General features: G+C 50.0%; 1 protein-coding gene across 5 annotated transcripts in view; it reads left to right on the top strand.

Moving 5' to 3' along the window:
* LOC112225624 (band 4.1-like protein 5) overlaps positions 1-27,053 on the top strand; it is a 54,906-nt gene that overhangs the window by 19,242 nt on the left and 8,611 nt on the right. For all 5 annotated transcript variants that reach the window (XM_024389742.2, XM_024389741.2, XM_024389739.2 and 2 more), the window contains exons 8-18: positions 408-528; positions 1,848-1,935; positions 2,299-2,387; positions 2,562-2,652; positions 9,745-9,914; positions 11,200-11,306; positions 11,386-11,404; positions 12,344-12,380; positions 12,872-12,999; positions 21,889-22,049; positions 22,403-22,488. In XM_024389742.2, coding sequence (XP_024245510.1) covers positions 408-528; positions 1,848-1,935; positions 2,299-2,387; positions 2,562-2,652; positions 9,745-9,914; positions 11,200-11,306; positions 11,386-11,404; positions 12,344-12,380; positions 12,872-12,999; positions 21,889-22,049; positions 22,403-22,488 — 1,097 coding nt within the window. The remainder of the gene's footprint in view (positions 1-407; positions 529-1,847; positions 1,936-2,298; positions 2,388-2,561; positions 2,653-9,744; positions 9,915-11,199; positions 11,307-11,385; positions 11,405-12,343; positions 12,381-12,871; positions 13,000-21,888; positions 22,050-22,402; positions 22,489-27,053) is intronic.

The following is a 27,053-nucleotide window of genomic DNA, read 5'->3' as shown; positions in this document are numbered from 1 at the left end:
CCATGCTGATCCTCAACACCGGTTCCCCTCAGGGGTGCGTGCTTAGTCCCCTCCTGTACTCCCTATTCACCCACGACTGCGTGGTCAAGCACGACACCAACACCATCATTAAGAAGACAAAACAGTGGTAGGCCTGATCAACGATGAGACCTATCTTGAACTGCACTGTTGATTAAGGGCTTGGAAGTAAGCTTTTCATGGTAAGGTCTATATACCTGTTATATTTGGCGCATGAGACAAATAAAATTTGATTTGATTCAGAGAACTCATGTCAATGGTTGTGTTCCAGCTGAGCTGGGAGACTGTGACCCTGCAGAGCATGCTCTGGACATGGGGTTGGGGTTGGTTAGGGTGTCTGAGTTGTGGTTAGGTTTAAAGTACTCTGTATGTAACCTGTTGTGTTCCAGCTGAGCTGGGAGACTGTGACCCTGCGGAGCATGCTCTGGACATGGTGTCTGAGTTCCGCTTCATGCCAGAGCAGACGGAGGCCATGGAGCTGGCCATCTTCAACACCTGGAAGGAGTGCAGGTAAAACAATGATATCACATGTCTGAGTAACACTTCATGGGATCACCATCGATAGATCATTTACAAGGTAATGTTTTAATGAAAGCTAGTGTAAAGTGTTACCAATGTCTAGAGGTTGTGTTGCCCATCTTATACAGCCTTTATGTTACAATGGTTACGGCCAGGGGTTACGGCCAGGGGTTACGGCCAGGGGTTACGGCCAGGGGTTACGGCCAGGGGTTACGGCCAGGCGTTACGGCCAGGCGTTACGGCCAGGCGTTACGGCCAGGCGTTACGGCCAGGCGTTACGGCCAGGGGTTACGGCCAGGCGTTACGGCCAGGCGTTACGGCCAGGCGTTACGGCCAGGGGCTACGGCCAGGGGCTACGGCCAGGGGTTACGGCCAGGGGTTACGGCCAGGCGTTTGGGTGCCAGTAGTTGGTTACTCACCTACCTAGTTAAACCCTCCTTGGGGAGCAGACAGCAGGTCATCCATGGACTACAGGACACCTATATTATCTGATCACCCTTGATGTACTCAAGCTGGGGGTGCTGGGGGTGCTGGGGGTGTTCCCAGGCCGGGTTAAGCACTTATTTTTAGAACTTGATTTAAAGCGTGTGGACCGGGGTTGACCAGAGGTTACGTGAGGATCAATATTGTCATGGTCTGTTTTTTAACCCTGGGCACATGCATGGGCTTCCTGTGTTTGTATGACTTCCTCATGGGTGAGATGTTAATGTCACCTTTTAATGTTTAGAATCATCTGTTGGGGTTCACCTCAAGAGTCAGCATTCTTTGTATGTGACCTTGTCTCTCTCTCTTTCTTGCGCGAGCACACACACACATACATACATACAGATATACACACACACACACACACATACATACATAGAGACATGCATCATATACACATGCATACATAGAGACACATCATACACACACACACACATACACATGCATACATAGAGACACATCATACACATGCATACATAGAGACACATCATACATCATACACACACACACACACACACACACACATACACATGCATACATAGAGACACATCATACACACACACACACACACACACACACATGCATACATAGAGACACATCATACACACACACACACACATGCATACATAGAGACACACATCAAATACACATGCATACATAGACACACACACACACACACACACACACACACACACATACATACATACATAGAGACACACATCAAATACACATGCATACATAGACACACACACATAGAGACACATCATACACACCCCATCTCCTGTTCAACCCAGTATTCTGTATTTTCTCCCTCTGCTCCATCCCAGAGGCCAGATGCCATCGCAGGCAGAGATTAACTACCTGAACAAAGCCAAGTGGCTGGAGATGTATGGTGTGGACATGCACATGGTCAAGGTGAGGAGAACAGAACGTGCTGTACTGGTCCTGTGTCTCTCACCTGGTAGAGCATGGCACTTTCAATGCCAGGGTTGTGGGTTTGATTCCCACGGGGGAGCAGTGTGAAGACGTTTGCTCTCACTACTGTTAGTCGTTCTGGATAAGAGCGTCTGCTAAATGATGTGACTGTAAAAAGGGAAACGCAGTGCGCTAGTTTTTTAAATTTGATTTATTTCACCTTTTATTTAACCAGGTAGGCAAGTTGAGAACAAGTTCTCATTTACAATTGCGACAGTGTGACGACATAGTGACGATTTAACGACGGTGACAAACATAAACAGGAATACTGCGCTGAATGGGTGTGTCCTCTTTCCCCTCCAGGCTCGAGATGGTAATGAATACCAGTTAGGACTGACTCCCACTGGAGTGCTGGTGTTTGAGGGAGAGACCAAGATAGGCCTGTTCTTCTGGTAAGAGCACATTTAAGCTCCTAACTCTGCTGGTGCGTTCACTTTCCAATGGACAAAGCCCTGTGTCAATAGATAGTCAGGATAGTAAGGATGTCCTTGTTTTTTAACAGAACAACTGGAAAACATCTTACACCTGTTGTATCTGAAACACTAGTGTGTGTGTCTGTCCCCCAGGCCCAAGATCACCCGTCTAGACTTTAAGAAGAGCAAGCTGACCCTGGTGGTGGTGGAGGAGGATGGAGAAGAGGCTCAGGAGACAGAAGAGGTAATAAACCAACCCTACTCCACACTGGGGTAGACATGGTCCCTACTATGAGAGACACACACACACACACTGGGGTATCCATGGTCCCTACTCTGAGAGAGACGCACACACTGGGGTAGCCATGGTCCCTACTCTGTCATACACACACACACACTGGGGAAGCCAGCCATGGTCCCTACTCTCTCACACACACACACACTGGGGAAACCATGGTCCCCACTCTGACACACACACACACACTGGGGTAGCCATGGTTCTCTCACTCTCACTCACTCCACTCCACTCCACTCACTCACACACACACACACACACACACACACACACACACTGGGATAGCCATGGTCCCTACTATCACACACACACACACACTGGGATAGCCATGGTCCCTACTATCTCTCACACACACACACACACACACACACACTGGGATAGCCATGGTCCCTACTATCTCTCACACACACACACACTGGGATAGCCATGGTCCCTACTATCTCTCTCACACACACACACACACACACACACACACACATAGCCATGGTCCCTACTATCTCACACACACACACACACATAGCACACACTACTACACACACACACACACACACACTGGGATAGCCATGGTCCCTACTATCTCACACACACACACACACACTGGGATAGCCATGGTCCCTACTCTCTCACACACACACACACACACTGGGGTAGCCATGGTCCCTACTATCTATCTCACATACACACACTGGGGTAGCCATGGTCCCTACTATCTATCTCACACACACACACACACACACTGGGGTAGCCATGGTCCCTACTATCTCTCTCACACACACACACACACACACACTGGGATAGCCATGGTCCCTACTATCTCTCTCTCTCACACACACACTGGGATAGCCATGGTCCCTACTATCTCTCTCTCACACACACACACACACACACACTGGGATAGCCATGGTCCCTACTATCTCTCTCACACACACACACACACACACACACACACACACACTGGGATAGCCATGGTCCCTACTATCTCTCTCACACACACACACACACACACACACACTGGGATAGCCATGGTCCCTACTATCTCTCTCACACACACACACACACACACACACACTGGGATAGCCATGGTCCCTACTATCTCTCTCACACACACACACACCTGGGATAGCCATGGTCCCTACTATCTCTCACACACACACAACCTGGGATAGCCATGGTCCCTACTATCTCTCACACACACACACACACACACACTGGGATAGCCATGGTCCCTACTATCTCTCACACACACACAACCTGGGGTAGCCATGGTCCCTACTATCTCTCACACACACACACACACTGGAATAGCCATGGTCCCTACTATCTCTCACAAACACACAACCTGGGGTAGCCATGGTCCCTACTATCTCTCACACACACACAACCTGGGGTAGCCATGGTCCCTACTATCTCTCACACACACACAACCTGGGGTAGCCATGGTCCCTACTCGTCAGTGAGTGAGCCGAAGAAAATCAGAAATCAGCTCAATGTAATTGAACAATCCATAGAATCTAACCACTTCAGGAAAAATTGGAAACCGCTAAACAAGAACAAACAGTGAAAACACATACATGATGAAATACAGATCTCAGAATCAACTATTAAAGACTGTAAGAACCCACTGGATTCTCCAATTACCTTGAATGAACTACAAGACAAAATACAAAACCTCCAACCCAAAAACAAATTCCAATTGGCTATACTTACTCTTTAACATCATCCTCAGCTCTGGCATCTTCCCCAATATTTGGAACCAAGGACAGAACACCCTAATCCACAAAAGTGGAGACAAATTTGACCCCAATAACTACCGTGGGATATGCATCAATATACAACCTTGGGGAAATCCTCTGCATTATCATTAACAGCAGACTCGTACATTTTCTCAGTGAAAACAATGTACTGAGCAAATGTCAATTGGATTTTTACCAAATTACCATACAACAGAGTATGTATTCACCCTGCACTCCATAATGGACAAACAAACAAACAAACTAAAGGCGAAGTCTTCTCATGCTTTGTTGATTTAAAAAAAAAAACTTCAACTCAATTTGGCATGAGGGTCTGCTATACAAAATTGATGGAAAGTGGTGTTTGGGGGAAAAAAAACATACAACATGATTAAATCTATGTACACAAACAAGTGTGGGGTTAAAATTGGCAAAAAAACAAATGTCTTTCCACAGACTGTGGGGTGATGCAGCTTAAGCCCCACCCTCTTCAACAAATTGGCGAGGGCACTAGAAAAGTCTGCAGCACCCGGCCTAACCCTACTAGAATCTGAAGTCAAATGTCTACTGTTTGCTGATGATCTGGTGCTTCTGTCACCAACCAAGGAGGGCCTACAGCAGCACCTAGATCTTATGCACAGATTCTGTCAGACCTGGGCCCTGACAGTAAATCTCAGTAAGTCAAAAATAATGGTTTTCCATAAAGGTCCAGTCGCCAGGACCACAAATACAAATTCCATCTAGACACTGTTTCCCTAGAGCACACAAACTATACATACCTCGGCCTAAACAGCAGCACCTCAGCTCATTCACAGCTTTGTGGAAGTTACCTGAGACAAAACAAGAAGGGCATTCTATGCCATCAAAAGGAACATAAAATTCGACATTCCAATTAGGATCTTCCAAAAAATACTTAAATCAGTTATAGAACCCATTGCCCTTCATGGTTGTGAGGTCTGGGGGAAAAAAACAAATTGAGACTCCATGCAGAATTCTGCAAAAATATCCCCCGTGTACAACGTAAAACACCAAATAATGCATGCAGAGCAGAATTAGGCCGATAATCATCAAAATCCAGAAAAGAGACGTTCAATTCTACAACCACCTAAAAGTATACGCACACTGCCCACAAACTGAGGTGGAAACTGAGCTGCACTTCCTAACCTCCTGCCAAATGTATGACCATATTAGAGAGACATATTTCCCTCAGATTGCACAGACCCACAAAGAATTCAAAAACAAACTCAATTTTGATAAAACTCATCTACTGGGTGAAATTCCACAGTGCCATCACAGCAGCAAGATTTGTGACCTGTTGCCACAAGAAAAAGGAAACCAGGGAGGGAGGGAGACTGGGCAGGGCGAGGGAGGAAGGGAGACTGGGCAGGGCGAGGGAGGAAGGGAGGGAGACTGGGCAGGGCGAGGGAGGAAGGGAGGGAGACTGGGCAGGGCGAGGGAGGAAGGGAGGGAGACTGGGCAGGGCGAGGGAGGAAGGGAGGGAGACTGGGCAGGGCGAGGGAGGAAGGGAGGGAGACTGGGCAGGGCGAGGGAGGAAGGGAGAGAGACTGGGCAGGGCGAGGGAGGAAGGGAGAGAGACTGGGCAGGGCGAGGGAGGAAGGGAGAGAGACTGGGCAGGGCGAGGGAGGAAGGGGCAGAGAGACTGGGCAGGGCGAGGGAGGAAGGGAGAGAGACTGGGCAGGGCGAGGGAGGAAGGGAGAGAGACTGGGCAGGGCGAGGGAGGAAGGGAGAGAGACTGGGCAGGGCGAGGGAGGAAGGGAGAGAGACTGGGCAGGGCGAGGGAGGAAGGGAGAGAGACTGGGCAGGGCGAGGGAGGAAGGGAGAGAGACTGGGCAGGGCGAGGGAGGAAGGGAGAGAGACTGGGCAGGGCGAGGGAGGAAGGGAGAGAGACTGGGCAGGGCGAGGGAGGAAGGGAGAGAGACTGGGCAGGGCGAGGGAGGAAGGGAGAGAGACTGGGCAGGGCGAGGGAGGAAGGGAGAGAGACTGGGCAGGGCGAGGGAGGAAGGGAGAGAGACTGGGCAGGGAAGGGAGAGGGGGCAGGAAGGAAGAGAGACTGGGCAGGGCGAGGGAGGAAGGGAGAGAGACTGGGCAGGGCGAGGGAGGAAGGGAGAGAGACTGGGCAGGGCGAGGGGAGGAAGGGAGGGAGACTGGGCGGGGCGGGGGGGGAAGGGAGGGAGACTGGGCGGGCGGGGGGAAGGGAGAAGGGAGGGAGACTGGGCGGGCGGGGGGGAGGGAGGGAGACTGGGCGGGGCGAGGGAGGAAGGGAGACTGGGCGGGGCGGGGGGGGAAGGCAGGGCAGGCAGGGCGACTGGGAAGGGCGACTGGGCAGGGCGAGGAGGAAGGGTGACTGGGCGGGGAGGAAGGGAGGCAGGGCGGGGCGAGGAGGAAGGGTGACTGGGCGGGGAGGAAGGGAGGCAGGGCGGGGCGAGGAGGAAGGGTGACTGGGCGGGGGGAAGGGAAGGGAGGCAGGGCGGGGTGGGGAGGAAGGGCGACTGGGCAGGGCGGGGGGGGAGGAAGGGCGGGTTGGGGAGGAAGGGAGACTGGGCGGGGGAGGGAGGCAGGGCGGGGGGGAGGAAGGGAGACTGGGCGGGGAGGAAGGGCGACTGGGCAGGGCGGGGAGACTGGGCGGGGCGGGGAGGTAGGGGGAGACTGGGCGGGGAGGAAGGGAGACTGGGCGGGGAGGAAGGGAGACTGGGCTGGGCGGGGAGGAAGGGAGACTGGGCTGGGCGGGGAGGAAGGGAGACTGGGCGGGGCGGGGAGGAAGGGAGACTGGGCGGGGAGGGGAGGAAGGGAGACTGGGCGGGGCGGGGGAGGAAGGGAGACTGGGCGGGGCGGGGTGAGGGAGGAAGGGAGACTGGGCGGGGCGAGGGAGGAAGGGAGACTGGGCAGGGCGAGGGAGGAAGGGAGACTGGGCAGGGCGAGGGAGGAAGGGAGACTGGGCAGGGCGAGGGGAGGAAGGGAGACTGGGCAGGGCGGGGAGGAAGGGAGACTGGGCAGGGGGAGACGAGGGAGGAAGGGAGACTGGGCAGGGTGAGGGAGGAGGAAGGGAGACTGGGCAGGGTGGGGAGGATGGGAGGGAGGAAGGGAGGGGGGGGGGGGACTGGAAGCGACTGGGAGACTGGGCAGGGAGGGAGAATGGGAGACGGGGCAGGGAGCGAGGGAGACTGGTTGACCAGACATATAGTTGTGTAATGGGTCAGAGTAGACCAGGGATTGGCAACAGGAATTACGTGAAGAATGAGTTTAACTTTAACTTCTGTTCCTAAGTATTCCCACAAAATAAATTGTATAGACTTGATTGTGTCTCAATGTAATCAAGGTATATAATGATTTCATTTTCATATACATTCTCTTTTTGGGCTTAGTTGTGGTCAATTTGCAGTGTACAAATTATTCTCATTATTATCCGGCCCCCCACCATTCGCTCTGACAAAAATTGGCCTGCAGCTGAACCTAGTTGCCTAGTTGCCCCCTGGAGTAGACTAATTAAAGTCATGATTTATGAAGCTACTCTGGACTGTTGCTCAGCCAGTCTGACAGGTGACCACTTGGAATGTGTGAACTATGTTGCACCATCGGAATGTGGCCAGGGTCTTGACTTTGGGCCATTTTACTAATCGTGTGTGTGGGGGGGTTTCTGTGTGTGCACACTCAAAGGTGTTCTGGTTGTCCTCTCCTGATGACTTTGTTGAAGTCTTAATCCTGCCTAGGGTTGAAATCCCGGTTGGTTGTTCCCGGAATAGGGAAGAATAAGCAGGAAATCTGGAATCCTCAAACCAGCATTTCTGAAAAACCCAGGGAATTTATTGAAAGTTCCCTGAATTCTTCTACCTTAATCCTACATGTGAATGTGTGGTGTTCTCTTTGTATCTCTGTACTCTGCTCTTGTGTCTTAATTTAAGCACTGTTAGCTGAGCGCTGGACAAGACTGATTGTAGTGTACTGAGCGGGCTGGCTAGCAGCAGGACAGAGCACTGCTGAGAATGTCGCTACGCTGGCATAACCGAATAGGACACGAGAAGGGATTTAATTTGCCTCATTGAGGTCTGATGGAAAATTGTAATAATGAGCAAGTTAATGACATGAAGCAGCCTCTTCTCGCGCTCTCTCGCCTGCTCTGTCTGTGCTTGGCTATAATTTGAGCTAGGAAAGTGGGGTATAAGATTGTTGTACACTACCGGTCCAGTGTTTTAGAACACCTGCTCATTCAAAGGATTTTCTTTATTTTTACTGTTTTCTACATTGTAGAATAATAGTGAAGACATCAACACTATGAAATAACACATATGGAATCATGTAGTAACCAAAAAAGTGTTAAACAGATCCAAATATTTTTTAGATGATTTAAATAGCCACTATTTGCCTTGATGACAGCTTTGCACACTCTTGGCATTCTCTCAACCACATTCACCTGGAATGCTTTTCCAACAGTCTTGAAGGAGTTCCCACATATTGCTGAGCACTTGTTGGCTGGTTTTCCTTCACTTTGCGGTCCAACTCATCCCAAACCATCTAGTAAAAAGAAAAACCCTTGAATATACATTTTCATCTGAATTTTAAGAGAAATATAAACTAACCACCTTCCTAATTTTGAGTTACACCCTCCCTTTTGCCCTCAGAACAGCCTCAATTTGTTGGGGAATGGACTCTACAAGGTGTCGAAGCTGACTCCAATGCTTCCCACAGTTGTGTCAAGTTGGCTAGATGTCCTTTGAGTGGTGGACCATTCTTGAAACATTCAGGGAACTGTTGAGCATGAAAAACCCAGCAGCGTTGCAGTTCTTGACACAAATTGGTACGCCTGGCACCTATTACCATACCCTGTTCAAAAGCACTTAAATCCTTTGTCTTGCCCATTCTCCCTCTGAATGGCACACATACACAATCCATGTCTCAAGGCTTAAACATCCTTCTTTAACCTGTCTCCTCCCCTTCATCTACACGGATTGATTTGAAGTGGATTTAATAAGTGACATCAATAAGGCATCATAGCTTTCCCCTGGATTCCCCTGGTCAGTCTATGTCATGGAAAGAGCAGGTGTTCATAATGTGTCGTACACTCAGTATATTACATTGTACTAAGTCTTGACTGGTTTAATTAGCATGTCTCTGGAGCCGTAATAACCAATTAGATCATGGTCTAGTTTCTAGGGCCCAGGACCCAAAGCCCCAAAAACATCCTAACCACTTTTTAGGCATTGTACGGTTTCATGTATAAGTGTTCCCCCTTTGTCCCCTGTTTTTAATAATACAGGGGATGTTCTCTCTGTCTCTCTCTGTCTCTCCGTCTCAGGGCAAAGAGCAGCAGCACACGTTTGTGTTCCGTATGGACCACCCCAAGGCTTGTAAGCACCTGTGGAAGTGTGCTGTGGAACACCATGCTTTCTTCCGGCTCCGCGGCCCCGTCCAGAAGGGCTCAGCGCGCTCTGGGTTCATCCGCATGGGGTCACGCTTCCGCTACAGGTATCTATTGAGCAGCATGTGTACACTACACTCTGAAGTATACTACCATCTGCATATTACTCCTCACCATGATGACAGTACTGCTACACTTAACACTACATTATTCACTCCACTCTGCACAAGTCTCTACACAATGCCCCAATACAATTCAATCCCCAGTTCATTATTGTAATGCTTTTTAAAACTCAAAAAATGTGCACATTAGACAAATCCACAGATTATAATTTTAATAGGATTTAACTGACCATGTGCTCACATTTAAGCTTAACTGCCTAATGAAACTCGTTAGAACTTTCAACTTGTCCCGTTATGTAAAAATAGCTTGTCTTGCTGCAGTGTAAACAACAGACTGCTGAAACAGCAGCTCAGGCTCTCTTTAGGGCCTTGTTGTTATAAGATGGCGTATTTCTTTTTGGATGACCACAGAGTTCAGCAGGGGTCAGTCCCGTGTCCCAACACCTTGTCGGGGGGGTTGAGCATTGAAGGCCACCCTGGGGGTAGGAGGGGGAGCTGGGGACTGGGGTGGAAGGATGGGAGGAGATACAAAACGGTACACTGCACCCTCCACGTCTCTTTTTCCTCTGACGTAGCCCAGCAGTAGCTACTATAATCAAGTTCTTGGCTATATTCCATAGGGCCAGGCGTGTTTCCATCCTGACCGTGTGGCAAACTAGTAAAACCTCAACCGTTACCAGAGATGAAGGAATCTCTTTGCCTTCTGTGTTTTCATGTGATCTTCTTCTTTTCATTCTAGCTGAAGTGTCTCCTCCACAAACTTGACTCCAATTACCCCCTCTTGTTCTCCTTGAAACTACCACATTTGCATATTTTCCAAGGCTTGTCTGTTTGAATACAAGCTTTCCCTTCAGCCCAGTTCTAGCTAAGGATTTTCTATATGTTCAAGTCATTTGCCAAACTGTTTCCCAGTGTTGGTCCTGAGCCCCAACAAAAGTTCCAGTCAGTATGTGAATCCTGGTGGTCTGATTGCCAGGGAGGCCCTCCCTCCCTCTCCCTGCCTGCCTGTGTTCAGGCTTCACTGGGCAGACTCACTGCCTGATTGTCCCCTGCCTGGTGGCGGGTTGTTTGGTTTCATTCCCCCTCCTCCTTCCTGTCTGTTGTTCTGGGTTGTATTCACTAGGAACGAAACAGAATCAAACAGGCCCGAAATTGTGTGTGGGGGGGGGGCTACCTTAACCTGTCCAATAGGAAATGCTTGTTTTCATTTCCCGTAAGCAAACTGTTTTGCTACATTGTACGCTAATGAATATGACCCTGTTGTCCTCAGTGGGAAGACTGAGTACCAGACCACCAAGGGCAACAAAGCCAGGAGGTCAGCATCGTTTGAGAGGAGGCCCAGCCGACGCTATTCCAGGAGGACCATGATGAACCGGGGTGGGTGGACACACACTGTTTAATATACTCCTTACACATCATAATTACTCATTTATATGTTCTTTCTCTTATTTCCCAGGAGCCAACAAACCCCAGGAGTAAGTACACCCCCCAATGTAAAAAAAATATATATATATATTAGATATTTGAAAATGTTTATTAAAGGGAATGTTTTGTTACTAAATGTTTGGGATGGGCACTGATCACTGATTGATTAATTTCAAGCTGTTGATGTATACATATCTGTTTCCTGTTGTTGTTAGACTCATCTCAATATGATAAACATGACACACACACACAGAGAGAGACAGACACTATATTTTTTTCTCTGCATTGTTGGGAAAGGGCGCGTAAGTGTTTCACAGTAAAGTCTACACCTGTAATTTTCTGGTCATGTGACAAATAAAATGTGATCTGATTTTGGACTAGATTAATATCAGAGGCCCTCTCACAGTCTGTAGTACCCTCTGGTTTGTATCCTCCTCCAGGCTTGCCTTTCTCTCCCGTGTGCTGTGAGAGGAGTACACTGGTTATCACACAGTTCTCTCCACACTGTGCTGTCTGCTGCAAGAACTTCTAGATCTCTCTCTCTCTGTGTGTGTGTGTGTGCGCACACTACTCTGCTCTTTCAGCAGGTGACCTTTTTACATCACAGCAGTAAAGCGTTGTGAATGAGTAATGTTAAATGTCACGGAGAGAAGGGGGTAATTATAAAAGTCAGTCTGACGTCCCCTTCTTACCATTCGTCATGCTCACTGAATCACAATGGTTAAATCATGTGTGTGGGTTACTTAGGTAGTTAGCAGTGATGTCGTCATCACTCACTTCACGTGCATCGCCGTAGCGATGAGTGATTAATCAAAGGCATAGTGCTCTGACAAGGACATGAGTCCTCCGTGGCAGCCATGTCTTCTGTGAAAAACAAGGGTGGAATGTAATTTGCTTCAGGGTTACATCAACATAAGCTCTTAAGGCTGAAAGGTCAAAGGTTAAAAAAACAATCATGTCCGTTGAGTTCTCTCTCCTCTCATTACCAGTCACAACAACGGAATGAGCCCCAACACAGATGCCAAGGTATGTTGCTCTGCTTTCCTTGAGCCCGACTGACTCTAGTGACAGTTTCCCAGGCACATATTAAGCCTGGTCTTGGACTGGGAAGCACTTCCTATGGAGAATCTATGGAGAATCTCAATTCAACATGATTTTTTTATTTCAGGACTTGGAAGAATCAGTGTTAGGGATGGGCACAGTTATTTTAATATTCAAATAGCCGAACGGACCTAACCCGTCTCGGTTTCCCCCAGCCCCTCCACATCAGAACTAACCCCTGTCTTTCCCCCAGTCCCTCCACATCAGACCTAACCCGTCTCTCCCCAGCCCCTCCACATCAGACCTAACCCCTGTCTCCCCCAGCCCCTCCACATCAGACCTTACCCCTGTCTCCCCCCAGCCCCTCCACATCAGACCTTACCCCTGTCTCCCCCCAGCCCCTCCACATCAGACCTAACCCCTGTCTCTTCCCCAGCCCCTCCACATCAGACCTAACCCCTGTCTCTCCCCCCCAGCCCCTCTACATCAGAAGCCCCTGGTCCCTGCCCGTGGTCAGCCCTGCATCCTCAGGCTCCACCAGCAGACCTATGAAAATCGAAACCCTCCCCAGGAGTCCTGGCGGTGGCCAATCGGAGAAGAGGAGGTGAGGCGCTCTCTGTTCTAATGCCATAAGAGCATTAAGCAGCCTAATCTGGTCATCCTGCTGGTCGTGGGGGGCACTGGGGCAGTGCAGTGGGGGGCACTGGGGCAGTGCAGTGGGTGGCACTGGGGCAGTGCAGTGGGTGGCACTGCAGTGGGCAGTGGGTACTGGGTAGAGAACACAGAGGCAGCATCCCAAATCACACCCAGAGTAGTGGGCTATGGAGGGAATAAGGTGCCATTGTGGACGCGCGTAGTGGCTCTGCCTAGTGCCTGCTCTGCAACAGCTAGTGACCAGGCAGATGGGGAGACACTTAAATGTGCCTTCCGCATTTAACCCAACCCCGCTGAATCAGAGCGGTGCGGGGGATTGCCTTAATTGACATTCACATCTTCGGCGCCCTGGGAACAGTGGGTTAACTGCCTTGTTCAGGGGCAGAACGACAGATTTTTTTTACCTTGTCAGCTCGGGGATTCGATCTTGCAACTTTTTGGTTACTGGCCCAACCTTCTAACCACTAGGCCCCCTGGGTCGTGTTCATTAAGCACCAAACTGAATAAATTAGACTGAAACAGTGGTGGGATTAACTGGACTTGTTAAATAAGAGAAACACATTTTTGTTTTCCGTTGCAAAATGTTTTGAAGCGTTTTCCATGGCGTGCCCTAGTGAACGTGACCCTGGCTACATTACGCTCACCCTGGAGCTCTCAGGACGTCGGGTGGTGGTGGTTTGGTGAGTGTGTAGAGGTACACTGAGTGACTAGAATGTGATGGGGATCTGGGGGGTGGTGGTGCATGTTTGACAGTGTGTTATGACACGGAGTAGACGGATAGTGGTTGTAGTCCAGCTACTGCTGCGTTGGTGGTGGCCATGACCCCTGCTGGGGTGGAAACAACAAACTCTCTTTTTTAGGAAATACCCCATCCTTTTCCTCAGCCCCCTCTCTCTTCTCTCCTAAAACTTGTTCCCCAGAGGATGACTTTGCAATGAAGGCTGTCTGCCTTTCAAATTCCTGACATATTAAAAATAAACGGTTTCCTGTATTTCGTTGACCTTGAAGCTGTGTTCCTTTTAAGAGAAATCCCCATTTTTAAGCTCTACCTTTTTTGTTCTAGTATGATGTACTGAAGCCAAACAGACCTTTTCATAAGGCAAGGTATGTACCCTCCAAGTTATCTGGAGTTCTGCTTCAACCAATTAAGTTATCTTGGTCCTGCTGGGTCCTGTGATTCAGGGCTGGGAGCTGGGTCCTGTGATTCAGGGCTGGGAACTGGGTCCTGTGATTCAGGGCTGGGAGCTGGGTCCTGTGATTCAGGGCTGGGAGCTGGGTCCTGTGATTCAGGGCTGGGAGCTGGGTCCTGTGATTCAGGGCTGGGAGCTGGGTCCTGTGATTCAGGGCTGGGAGCTGGGTCCTGTGATTCAGGGCTGGGAACTGGGTCCTGTGATTCAGGGCTGGGAACTTTCTCCTGGGGTAAACAAATTATCTTCATCCATGGTAATGGTTGCTCTCTGCATTGATCCTCCTTCAATACCAACCCAAATACTCAGGTGACCTTTGGCCTCTGTCCCGTTTTCACGACCACCACTTGTTGTGATCTACTAATGGTACTGTATCCTCCCTACACGTTGTTCAATCCTTTTCCCTTATTGGCTCAGTACCTGGCTGAGATTATATCTACCATTTGAGTCCTTATTTCACTTCTCGTCTCCCTCCCTAGCCATATGAGGAAGAGTAATGAAAAACAAACTTGATTATAATGATAATGCAGTACTGTAGGCTAGTTGTTTGATTTGATTAAAGCAGCCACTGAGGATAGATCAAAATGTCAGCCCACAACCTATAAACGCTTAAATCACACTGGGTGCATATTTCATGGCACTGAGTGAACAAGCTTGAAGGTCTCTGCCAGCTGGCGATTACGATTTAATGAAAGTTTACTTTAGGCCAGAAGATCTTTAGACCAGAAGATCTCTTCAGAGCCACTTCACACAGGCCAGGGAAGAGACTCTCACGTTGTCATGCGATCAGATCAGGCTGTGGAACTGAAGATAATGGCACACCATCCTCCCTGGATCTAGGCCTGTTCCCCATCAGTGGTGTAGTAGAGGGTTATATGCAGGTACAGTTGAAAGTCTGAAGTTTACATACACTTATGTTGGAGTCATTAAAACTTGTTTTTCAACCACTCCACAAATTTCTTGTTAACAAACTATAGTTTTGGCAAGTCGGTTAGGACATCTCCTTTGCGCAAGACACAAGTAATTTTTCCAACAATTGTTTACAGACAGATTATTTCACTTATAATTCACTGTATCACAATTCTAGTGGTTCCGAAGTTGACTGTGCCTTTAAACAGCTTGGAAAATTCCAGAAAATGATGTCATGGGTTTAGAAGCTTCTGATAGGCTCATTGACATCATTTGAGGTGTACCTGTGGATGTATTTCAAGGCCTACTTTCAAACTCCGTTCGTCTTTTCTTGACATCATGGGAAAATCAAAAGAAATCAGCCAAGACTTCAGAAAAAAGTCTGGTCCATCCTTGGGAGCAATTTCCAAACACCTGGAGGTACCACGTTCATCTGTACAAACAATAGTACGTAAGTATAAACACCGTGGGACCACGCAGCCGTCATACCGCTCAGGAAGGAGACGCGTTCTGTCTCCTAGAGATTAACGTACTTTGGTGAGAAAAGTACAAATCAATCCCAGAACAACAACAAAGGACCTTTTGAAGATGCTGGAGGAAATGGGTACAAAAGTATCTATATCCACAGTAAAACAAGTCCTATATCGACCTAATCTGAAAGGCCTTTCAGCAAGGAAGAAGCCACTGCTCCAAAACTGCCATAAAAAAGCCAAACTACAGTTTGGAGAAATGTCCTCTGGTCTGATGAAACAAAAATAGAACTGTTTGGCCATAATGACCATTGTTATGTTTGGAGGAAAAGGGGGGATGCTTGCAAGCTGAAGAACACCATCCCAACTGTGAAGCATGGGGGGGTAATGCAAATAGTCTGGGTAGCCATTTGACTAGATCTTCAGCAGCCTTATGTCTTGGGGGTAGAAACTATTTAGAAGCCTCTTGGAAGGGTGTTCCTAATGTTTTGTACACTCCGTGTAGCTTTTACTCACCGTGTGTTAATAGCAGCTGTGACCATAATAGCACAGTGTTAAGTGGGGAATTCACATGAATAAATGAGGCAAGGATTTGGCTGGAGTTCTGGAGTAACACTGCTCCTAATCCTGTGGATCTGACTGCGACACAGACCAGAGCCAGAGCAGAGACTTTAAGGACCAGTATTATGACTGCGTTTATACTGATGGGAGCCTGACGTCGGACTCGCTGAATAGGTTTTTCAGTGTTTTTTTGGTTTTGTTCTTTCCTGTAATTTGATAATCTCTTGCATTGATTCATGTTGAGATCAGATTATTTGTTTGTGCAAGTTACTGGCAATGAACTAGACCTGCTAGACACATTCCTTAGGCTCTTTGCTGACTGCTTAGCTTTCCTGGCTGTACCTCAGAAGATATTGAAGATAACGTCATCGATTCTGTTTTCAGCTAAGAAATAGACTTTTACAGAAGCATAGGAGTCGTGTTAAATTGGTCTTTAGGTTGCACACCTCTCCACCCCAACCCGTGGATGATTCTGCATGCTAACCTCCTCTCTCCCTCAGTTTACCCTCATTAACCTCCACCAAACACACTCCCAATCACTCCAGTTACCATTAACTGCCTGCCTTCCCACTAACCAATCATCTGCCTGCCTTCCCACTAACCTAACAAAAATGCATGACAACAACAAGCACGTTTCTAATTAGCCACAGTAGCTTTTAAAAAAAATGTTTCATTGATGTTAAGTTGTCCTCCATGTCTGTCTGATGTGTAATGTTCCTGTTACCACCTCTTTGACCTCAGTTTCACACTCATCAATACACACCTCATCATCCACCTTCTATAGAAGTACTGCGAACATCAATATTAAGATTTCTGATTAGTACACCTCTAGCATGCCTTCTTCAGCGGTCTTTGAAGAGCGGTTAGCCTAGTTGTACAGGTATAGAGTTGCCTGCTTCTTCAGCGGGTTGCAAAGCGAGATATATATATATATATATATATATTTATTTTACTGGAAACTTTCTAAGTTTACCAGTAAACTACCAGAATTTTGGTGAATTTCAAGGACAGAAACCCATGGACAATATAGACACAGATATAAAAAATGTATACTACACTGCTCAAAAAAATAAAGGGAACTCTTAAACAACACAATGTAACTCTAAGTCAATCACACTTCTGTGAAATCAAACTGTCCACTTAGGAAGCAACACTGATTGACAATAAATTTCACATGCTGTTGTGCAAATGTAATTGACAACAGGTGGAAATTATAGGCAATTAGCAAGACACCCCCCAATAAAGGAGTGGTTCTGCAGGTGGTGACCACAGACCACTTCTCAGTTCCTATGCTTCCTGGCTAATGTTTTGGTCACTTTTCAATGCTGGCGGTGCTTTCACTCTAGTGGTAGCATGAGATCTACAACCCACACAAGTGGCTCAGGTAGTGCAGCTCATCCAGGGTTAGACATCAATGCGAGCTGTGGCAAGAAGGTTTGCTGTGTCTGTCAGCGTAGTGTCCAGAGCATGGAGGCGCTACCAGGAGACAGGCCAGTACATCAGGAGATGTGGAGGAGGCCATAGGAGGGCAACAACCCAGCAGCAGGACCGCTACCTCCGCCTTTGTGCAAGGAGGAGCACTGCCAGAGCCCTGCAAAATGACCTCCAGCAGGCTACAAATGTGCATGTGTCTGCTCAAGTGGTCAGAAACCGACTCCATGAGGGTGGTATGAGGGCCCGACGTCCACAGGTGGGGGTTGTGCTTACAGCCCAACACCGTGCAGGATGTTTGGCATTTGCCAGAGAACACCAAGATTGGCAAATTCGCCACTGGCGCCCTGTGCTCTTCACAGATGAAAGCAGGTTCACACTGAGCACATGTGACAGTCTGGAGACGCCGTGGAGAACGTTCTGCTGCCTGCAACATCCTCCAGCATGACCGGTTTGGCGGTGGGTCATTCATGGTGTGGGGTGGCATTTCTTTGGGGGGGCCGCACAGCCCTCCATGTGCTCGCCAGAGGTAGCCTGACTGCCATTAGGTACCGAGATGAGATCCTCAGACCCCTTGTGAGACCATATGCTGGTGCGGTTGGCTCTGGGTTCCTCCTAATGCAAGATGATGCTAGACCTCATGTGGCTGGAGTGTGTCAGCAGTTCCTGCAAGAGGAAGGCATTGATGCTATGGACTGGCCCTCCCGTTCCCCAGACCTGAATCCAATTGAGCACATCTGGGACATCATGTCTCGCTCCATCCACCAACGCCACGTTGCACCAAAGACTGTCCAGGAGTTGGCGGATGCTTTAGTCCAGGTCTGTGAGGAGATCCCTCAGGAAACCATCCGTCACCTCATCAGGAGCATGCCCAGGTCATACAGGCACGTGGAGGCCACACACACTACTGAGCCTCATTTTGACTTGTTTTAAGGACATTACATAAAAGTTGGATCAGCCTGTAGTGTGGTTTTCCACTTTAATTTTAAGTGTGACTCCAAATCCAGACGTCCATGGGCTGATACATTTGATTTCCATTGATAATTTTTGTGTGATTTTTGTTGTCAGCACATTCAACTATTTAAAGAAAAAAGTATTTAATAAGAATATTTCATTAATTCAGAACTAGGATGTGTTATTTTAGTGTTCCCTTTATTTTTTTGAGCAGGCTATATACTCTATAAAAATGACCCAAGATACTATAGATTGCCATAGAGTACCTGTTAATTACCAAAATTGCAGAAGATTTGATTAACTTCGGTAAATAAACAGTAGCTTTGCAATCCCCTAGGTATGCATAAGTATGACAAACACTCTCCACACACATTGACTTTGTGAAACGGTCAGCATTGGAAGAGATGTTTCCTATCTGCCTAATCTCAGCTAACCCTGAACTAAAGTTTCATGTAATTGGTCATCTGCTCGATTAAGTTCTTGGTCCATACTTGTTAGGAGAAGATCTCAAGAAATACTAGAATGATGAGCGGAACTGGAACGAGGTGCTCCACGAATGTCCCCTTGCGAAATTCAAAAGACGCTAACACCTGCGAAATTCAAAAGACGCTAACACCTGCGAAATTCAAAAGACGCTAACACCTGCGAAATTCAAAAGACGCTAACACCTGCGAAATTGTGATTTGTCCAATTTAACCAGTGATGGAAAAACCCAAAATACTGCTGCTCTTATCATACACATCCCATTCAGTCCCGACAGATTAACTCACTTTCCACGAAAGATTACGGTCTGCCGATTTTTTTATTTTTTATTATTTTTTTATATTTTTTTTATCTGTGATTTGAAATGTGGTGCTTGGTCCACTGATGTAGTTGTTAGTCAACCACACTCTAAAGAGTGTCACGACTATTCATGTCTCTTTGAGATCATAATGGAGTGATGTCACAACATCTTAATGTCTGTAGTGAATTATATCGGGACCTTCCATCACTCCATAAGTTATTTTCAACAGCACATAGTTAGGTCTCTCTTTCTCAATGCTGTTGTAATACTATCATGTAAGGGAATGCTGACTTCAGGACCTCCCGTTTACCTCTGTCTTGCACTTGGTAGGTACACGGATTTTAGTTGGCAGAAAGAATAGTCACCCACAGCTGATTAGTCACTGAACACCTAATACAGGCAAGTCCTTCTCTGTAAGTTCGGCTGTATCTCCTCTCCAGTCCTCTCTCCTCATCTGCTCTGCCACTCCTTCTCTTCCACACACTCCTCTTTTTGACTCCTTCCCCCATACCCCCTGTCTTCTCCTCTCCTCCGCCCTTCCTGTCCAGGCCTCACACTTTCACCACGCAATGCTGACCCTTCTCCTGGATGTGGGTGAGTGGACGGACACCACTGGACCTTCCCCCTGTCCCACCCTGGGACACTAGGCTAATACTCAACAAGAGACAGAGCTCTGTGTGTCTCAGTGACACCACATTACCTGGACCATTCTCTCTCTACTCCTGCCCATTCCTCCTCCTCCTCCTCCTCACTCAACCACTGCCATGACCCCCCCCACACCACCGAAACCAAAACCAGTCTGTAGACAGGAACCAAGAGGAGAGAGGGAACATGAACCCACTGAACCACTGTTCTGTTCAATTATAGACAGACTGAAAGACTTATGTCTCTGAAGAATGACTTTATATGATATTTCCTGGGATATGAGGTGTTCCTCTTGTCGTCACTTCCCCAGTTGTTTTATCTGTTACATATCATGTTGCTGCCGGCTGTCTTTGTGTATTCTCAATCATCCAATGATTTGATTCAACCCACGTTTTTATCCTTGTTGATTTTACTCTGTTTATGGTACGTTTTATGGTACTGCACATGTTTCAGTCTCGCCTTAATCGGTGTTAAAGTCAATACACAAACTATGAATACAGATAGAAGATGGATTCCTATCAGTGTACTTGCTGTAAACTCCTCGCTGGGTAATTTGAATGTAGTCTAATAATTCTATATTATTTCTATATATTGACAATAATCTTACACAGCTCTACCAATGATTTTTTTATTTTATTTCATTTTAAATTAACTTCCTGTTTACATTATTAAGTCGTGTGAACAAAGGTTGTCTCAGTATTGTAATTTATTGAGACTTCTGATAAAGAACAGAAATAAAGCGCCCAACTCCAGATGGGAAGTGAGTAGGCAGTTGTTGTTTTATATAGTTTCAGTGTAAAGTGCACTGCACTCAGTCATTTGTATACTTGTTTGTTAATTCTGTAGAGGCAACAAGTGCTGTTCGGCTGTATTATGGCAAGTGATGTCACTAGTCCCTGAGGTGTAATTATTAGTAGCTGGCAGCATCTTATTTACTACGAAAGAGGCAGGTGTCGTCTCTCTGACAACTGAAACCAGTTGTATCAAAGCCTCTTAGGCTGCGTTTACACAGGCAACCCAATTCTGCTCTTTTGTCCAATAATTGGTCTTTTCACATCGGATCTTTTTCAGAGCTGATCTGTTTTGCTCAAAAGACTAATTAGTGAAAAAAATATTAGAATTGGGCTGCCTGCGTAAACACAGCCTCTCAGCCTGTAATCTCACTGCAGTCACATTTGGAATGTGATCCGCTAGCTAGTACACCGCCCCCTCTATCTATTCCCTCTATCCCCTTCCCTCCCTCTCCAACTCCCTTCTCCCACCAGTCTCCCTTTCCCTCCCAAACTGTGTGTAAAGAGTTCTCAGACCATTGTTGTTCTCCTTACATGCAGTTTGTATAGATGATACCGTTGTCGTGTTACATGATGTGTGGTGTGTCACGTCTACAGGATTTGAGGCAGTAGGTGGTAATATTTCCCTCCGCTTTCAGTGTCTTTGTCCTCAGGCTGCAGCCAAGTGTAAGTTACACCCTGCTGGTCTCACGTCAAGGCCCTCTTTGATGTAGAGAACAATCTACTTCCTCATTACCATACAGTTACCTGAGCTAACTCGAGGCCTGATAAAGCAGCTGTTGACTTACATGTGTAATTATGTATATGGTCAGTTGATTTCAGGATTAGTCGTGCATGGTGCTGGCTCTGAGCCTCATTCATTAACTGTCACAGTGGGGCAGACTCTTCCGTCTTTCTCATCCAGTGTTCACAGGTAAGTCATACTCATGTTGTGACCCTGTCTTTCTGTACCAGGTGACTTGATCGGGGGGGGAGGGGGACCTGGGCCCAGTAACTACCCTGGAGGTTGTTCATTTTGTTGTCAGATCAAATGCTCTGGAAAAACTCTGCTTGTATAGCAGTGTCTCCCTCTCATGCCTGTATCTGTCCTCGTGTGTGTGTCCGCAGCATGGCCTTGCCACTCGTAGCCGATCTGCTGGAGACATGTGTTAATGACGTCACCCATACACCCGTTCCCATGGCGACCGCAGGCCTGTCTGAGGAGGCGGGGCTAAGCATGGCTGCCTCCGCCTCCAGCGTCACAGGGGAGGAGAAAGTGTCTCTTGCCGGTGAGCTTTCACACAGTCCTGCCAAGGCTGGACTTACTGTATAACACCAGTCATGTCATATGTTTAGTAGGTAACCTTAGTAGTAGTACTTGCCTCGTTAAAAGTACTCCCCCTGCAAAGGAAGTTGTGTTCGGTAAGGTTGTATAATGTCAAAAAGAAGCGCACTGCCTTGCAAATATCCTGCCTACCGAACACAGGATGTTTGTTATGGGAGGCTTGGTACACCAAAGACGGTCACTGGTGTTATTGAACGTGCTGAATAGAACTATGAAATGTATTACGCAGTAAAATGTTCTGTGTGCTTCACCAGGAGTGTTACTGATAGTAAAGACGTGTCCGTGTTTCTTCAACAGAGGCGGCAGCGCGGCTGAAGCAGCTGGAACTACACGGTCTCTCGCTCCCTGTCCCTTCAAGAGCCAACCTCAACATGAACAACCAGGTCAATGCACTCAGCTGGAAGGGGGAGAGAGGAGGGTAGGTAGGGAGAGAGGGGGTAGGTAGGGAGAGAGGGGGTAGGTAGGGAGAGAGGGGGTAGGTAGGGAGAGAGGGGGTAGGTAGGGAGAGAGGGGGGGTAGGTAGGGAGGGGGGGGTAGGGGGGGGGGGAGAGAGGGGGGTAGGGAGGAGAGAGAGAGGGGGGGTAGGGGGGTAGGGAGAGAGAGAGGTGGGGGGGGGGTAGGGAGAGAGAGGTGGGGGTAGGTAGGGAGAGAGGGGGTAGGTAGGGAGAGAGGGGGTAGGTAGGGAGAGAGGGGGGGGGGTAGGGAGAGAGAGGGAGAGGGGGGGTAGGGAGAGAGAGAGAGAGAGGTGGGGGGTAGGGAGAGAGAGAGGTGGGGGGGGTAGGGAGAGAGAGGTGGGGGGTAGGGAGAGAGAGGTGGGGGGTAGGGAGAGAGAGGTGGGGGGGGGTAGGGAGAGAGAGAGGGGGGGTAGGGAGAGAGAGAGGGGGGTAGGGAGAGAGGTGGGGGGTAGAGAGAGGGGGGGGTAGGGAGAGAGAGGTGGGGGGGGGTAGGGAGAGAGAGGGGGGGGGGGAGAGAGAGGGGGGTAGGGAGAGAGAGGGGAGAGAGAGGTGGGGGGGGTAGGGAGAGAGAGGGGGGGGGGAGAGAGAGGGGGGGTAGGGAGAGAGAGAGGTGGGGGGCTGGGAGAGAGGGTGGGGGGGGTAGGGAGAGAGAGAGGGGGGGGCTGGGAGAGAGAGGTGGGGGGTAGGGAGAGAGAGGGGGTAGGGAGAGAGAGGGTGGGGGGTAGGGAGAGAGAGAGGTGGGGGGTAGGGAGAGAGAGAGGGGGTAGGGAGAGAGAGGGTGGGGGGCTGGGAGAGAGAGGTGGGGGGGGCTGGAGAGAGAGGTGGGGGGGGCTGGGAGAGAGAGGGGGGGGTAGGGAGAGAGAAGGGGGGGGTAGGGAGAGAGAGGTGGGGGGGTAGGGAGAGAGAGGTGGGGGGTAGGGAGGGAGGGGGGGTAGGGAGAGAGAGACTGGGAGAGCCCTGGGGGGGGTAGGGGGAGAGGAGGGAGAAAATGAAAGGGGGATACTCTACATGCACAAAAGAGACATGAATACAGGGAACACACACACACACCGCCCTCTACAGGGAACACACACACACACCGCCCTCTACAGGGAACACACACACACACCGCCCTCTACAGGGAACACACACACACACCGCCCTCTAGAGGGAACACACACACACACACCGCCCTCTACAGGGAACACACACACACACCGCCCTCTACAGGGAACACACACACACACCGCCCTCTACAGGGAACACACACACACACCGCCCTCTACAGGGAACACACACACACACCGCCCTCTACAGGGAACACACACACACACCGCCCTCTACAGGGAACACACACACACACCGCCCTCTACAGGGAACACACACACACACCGCCCTCTACAGGGAACACACACACACACGCCCTCTACAGGGAACACACACACACACCGCCCTCTACAGGGAACACACACACACACACACCGCCCTCTACAGGGAACACACACACACACACACACCGCCCTCTACAGGGAACACACACACACACCACCGCCCTCTACAGGGAACACACACACACACCGCCCTCTACAGGGAACACACACACACACGCCCTCTACAGGGAACACACACACACACCGCCCTCTACAGGGAACACACACACACACCGCCCTCTACAGGGAACACACACACACACACCGCCCTCTACAGGGAACACACACACACACACCGCCCTCTACAGGGAACACACACACACACCGCCCTCTACAGGGAACACACACACACACACCCCTCTACAGGGAACACACACACACACCGCCCTCTACAGGGAACACACACACACACCGCCCTCTACAGGGAACACACACACCGCCCTCTACAGGGAACACACACACACACCGCCCTCTACAGGGAACACACACACACACCGCCCTCTACAGGGAACACACACACACACCGCCCTCTACAGGGAACACACACACACACCGCCCTCTACAGGGAACACACACACACACCGCCCTCTACAGGGAACACACACCGCCCTCTACAGGGAACACACACACACACCCGCCCTCTACAGGGAACACACACACACACCGCCCTCTACAGGGAACACACACACACACCGCCCTCTACAGGGAACACACACACACACCGCCCTCTACAGGGAACACACACACACACACCGCCCTCTACAGGGAACACACACACACACCGCCCTCTACAGGGAACACACACACACACCGCCCTCTACAGGGAACACACACACACACCGCCCTCTACAGGGAACACACACACACACACGCCCTCTACAGGGAACACACACACACACACCGCCCTCTACAGGGAACACACACACACACACACCCTCTACAGGGAACACACACACACACCGCCCTCTACAGGGAACACACACACACACCGCCCTCTACAGGGAACACACACACACACCGCCCCCTCTACAGGGAACACACACACACCGCCCCTACAGGGAACACCACTCTACAGGGAACACACACACACACCGCCCTCTACAGGGAACACACACACACACCGCCCTCTACAGGGACACACACACACACACCGCCCTCTACAGGGAACACACACACACACACCGCCCTCTACAGGGAACACACACACACACAGGGAACACACACACACACGCCCTCTACAGGGAACACACACACACACCGCCCTCTACAGGGAACACACACACACACCGCCCTCTACAGGGAACACACACACACACCGCCCTCTACAGGGAACACACACACACACCGCCCTCTACAGGGAACACACACACACACACCCTCTACAGGAAGACACACCCCCTCTACAGGGAACACACACACACACACCGCCCTCTAGAGGGAACACACACACACACCGCCCTCTACAGGGAACACACACACACACCGCCCTCTACAGGGAACACACACACACACCGCCCTCTACAGGGAACACACACACACACCGCCCTCTACAGGGAACACACACACACACCGCCCTCTACAGGGAACACACACACACACCGCCCTCTACAGGGAACACACACACACCGCCCTCTACAGGGGGACACACACACACACCGCCCTCTACAGGGAACACACACACACACCGCCCTCTACAGGGAACACACACACACACCGCCCTCTACAGGGAACACACACACACACACCGCCCTCTACAGGGAACACACACACACACCGCCCTCTACAGGGAACACACACACACCGCCCTCTACAGGGGTGGGGTGGGGACCGCCCTCTACAGGGAACACACACACACACCGCCCTCTACAGGGGGGGAGCACACACCGCCCTCTACAGGGAACACACACACACACACACCGCCCTCTACAGGGAACACACACACCGCCCTCTACAGGGAACACACACACACACACCGCCCTCTACAGGGAACACATACACATACACCGCCCTCTACAGGGAACAAAGCCTGGTTAGTGTCAGTCAGACGAGCAGCGCTGCGTTGTATGGGAAAGGGCAGAGTGCTGCATGCACCGTCTCTCTGGGAAAAATCTCATGTGTGATGGTTTTTGATTTGATGTGTGCTGAAAGGCAGGGGGCTTGCCAGGAGTGTTGGTTTTAGTTTCACAGGGACCCTAATTGGCTCCATATGCTGAGGAAGACAGTAGGCCACTTTGACAGGCTAATGTATGGATGCAATGGCAGACAGGGAGCAACTCAGTGGGCTGGGGAGAAAGGGTGAGGGGGGAGCCATTGTAGGGGTGGGGGGGGAGCCATTGTAGGGGTGGGGGGGGGAGCCATTGTAGGGGTGAGGGGGGGGAGCCATTGTAGGGGTGAGGGGGGGTGCCATTGTAGGGGTGAGGGGGGGCCATTGTAGGGGTGGGGTGGGGGGGAGCCATTGTAGGGGTGGGGTGGGGAGCCATTGTAGGGGTGGGGTGGGGGGTGGGGAGCCATTGTGGGGTGGGGTGGGGAGCCATTGTAGGGGTGGGGAGCCATTGTGGGGGGGGGGAGCCATTGTAGGGGTGGGGTGGGGAGCCATTGTGGGGGGTGGGGAGCCATTGTAGGGGTGGGGGGGAGCCATTGTAGGGGTGGGGTGGGGAGCCATTGTATGGGGTGGGGTGGGGAGCCATTGTAGGGTGGGGTGGGGAGCCATTGTATGGGGTGGGGTGGGGAGCCATTGTAGGGGTGGGGAGCCATTTATGGGGTGGGGTGGGGTGCCATTGTAGGAGTGAGGGGGGAGCCATTGTAGGGTGAGGGGGGAGCCATTGTATGGGGTGGGGTGGGGAGCCATTGTATGGGGTGGGGTGGGGGGGGGGTGGGGAGGGAGCCATTGTATGGGGTGGGGTGCCATTGTATGGGGTGGGGAGCCATTGTATGGGGTGGGGAGCCATTGTATGGGGTGGGGTGGGGTGGGGTGGGGAGCCATTGTATGGGGTGGGGTGGGGAGCCATTGTAGGGGTGGGGTGGGGAACCATTGTAGGGGTGGGGTGGGGGAGCCATTGTAGGGGTGGGGAGTCATTGTATGGG

This window comes from Oncorhynchus tshawytscha, linkage group LG26 (genome assembly GCF_018296145.1).
Source record: "Oncorhynchus tshawytscha isolate Ot180627B linkage group LG26, Otsh_v2.0, whole genome shotgun sequence".
In the NCBI taxonomy this organism is placed as follows: Eukaryota; Metazoa; Chordata; class Actinopteri; order Salmoniformes; family Salmonidae; genus Oncorhynchus; species Oncorhynchus tshawytscha.
This window is presented reverse-complemented; position numbering and strand designations above follow the sequence as displayed.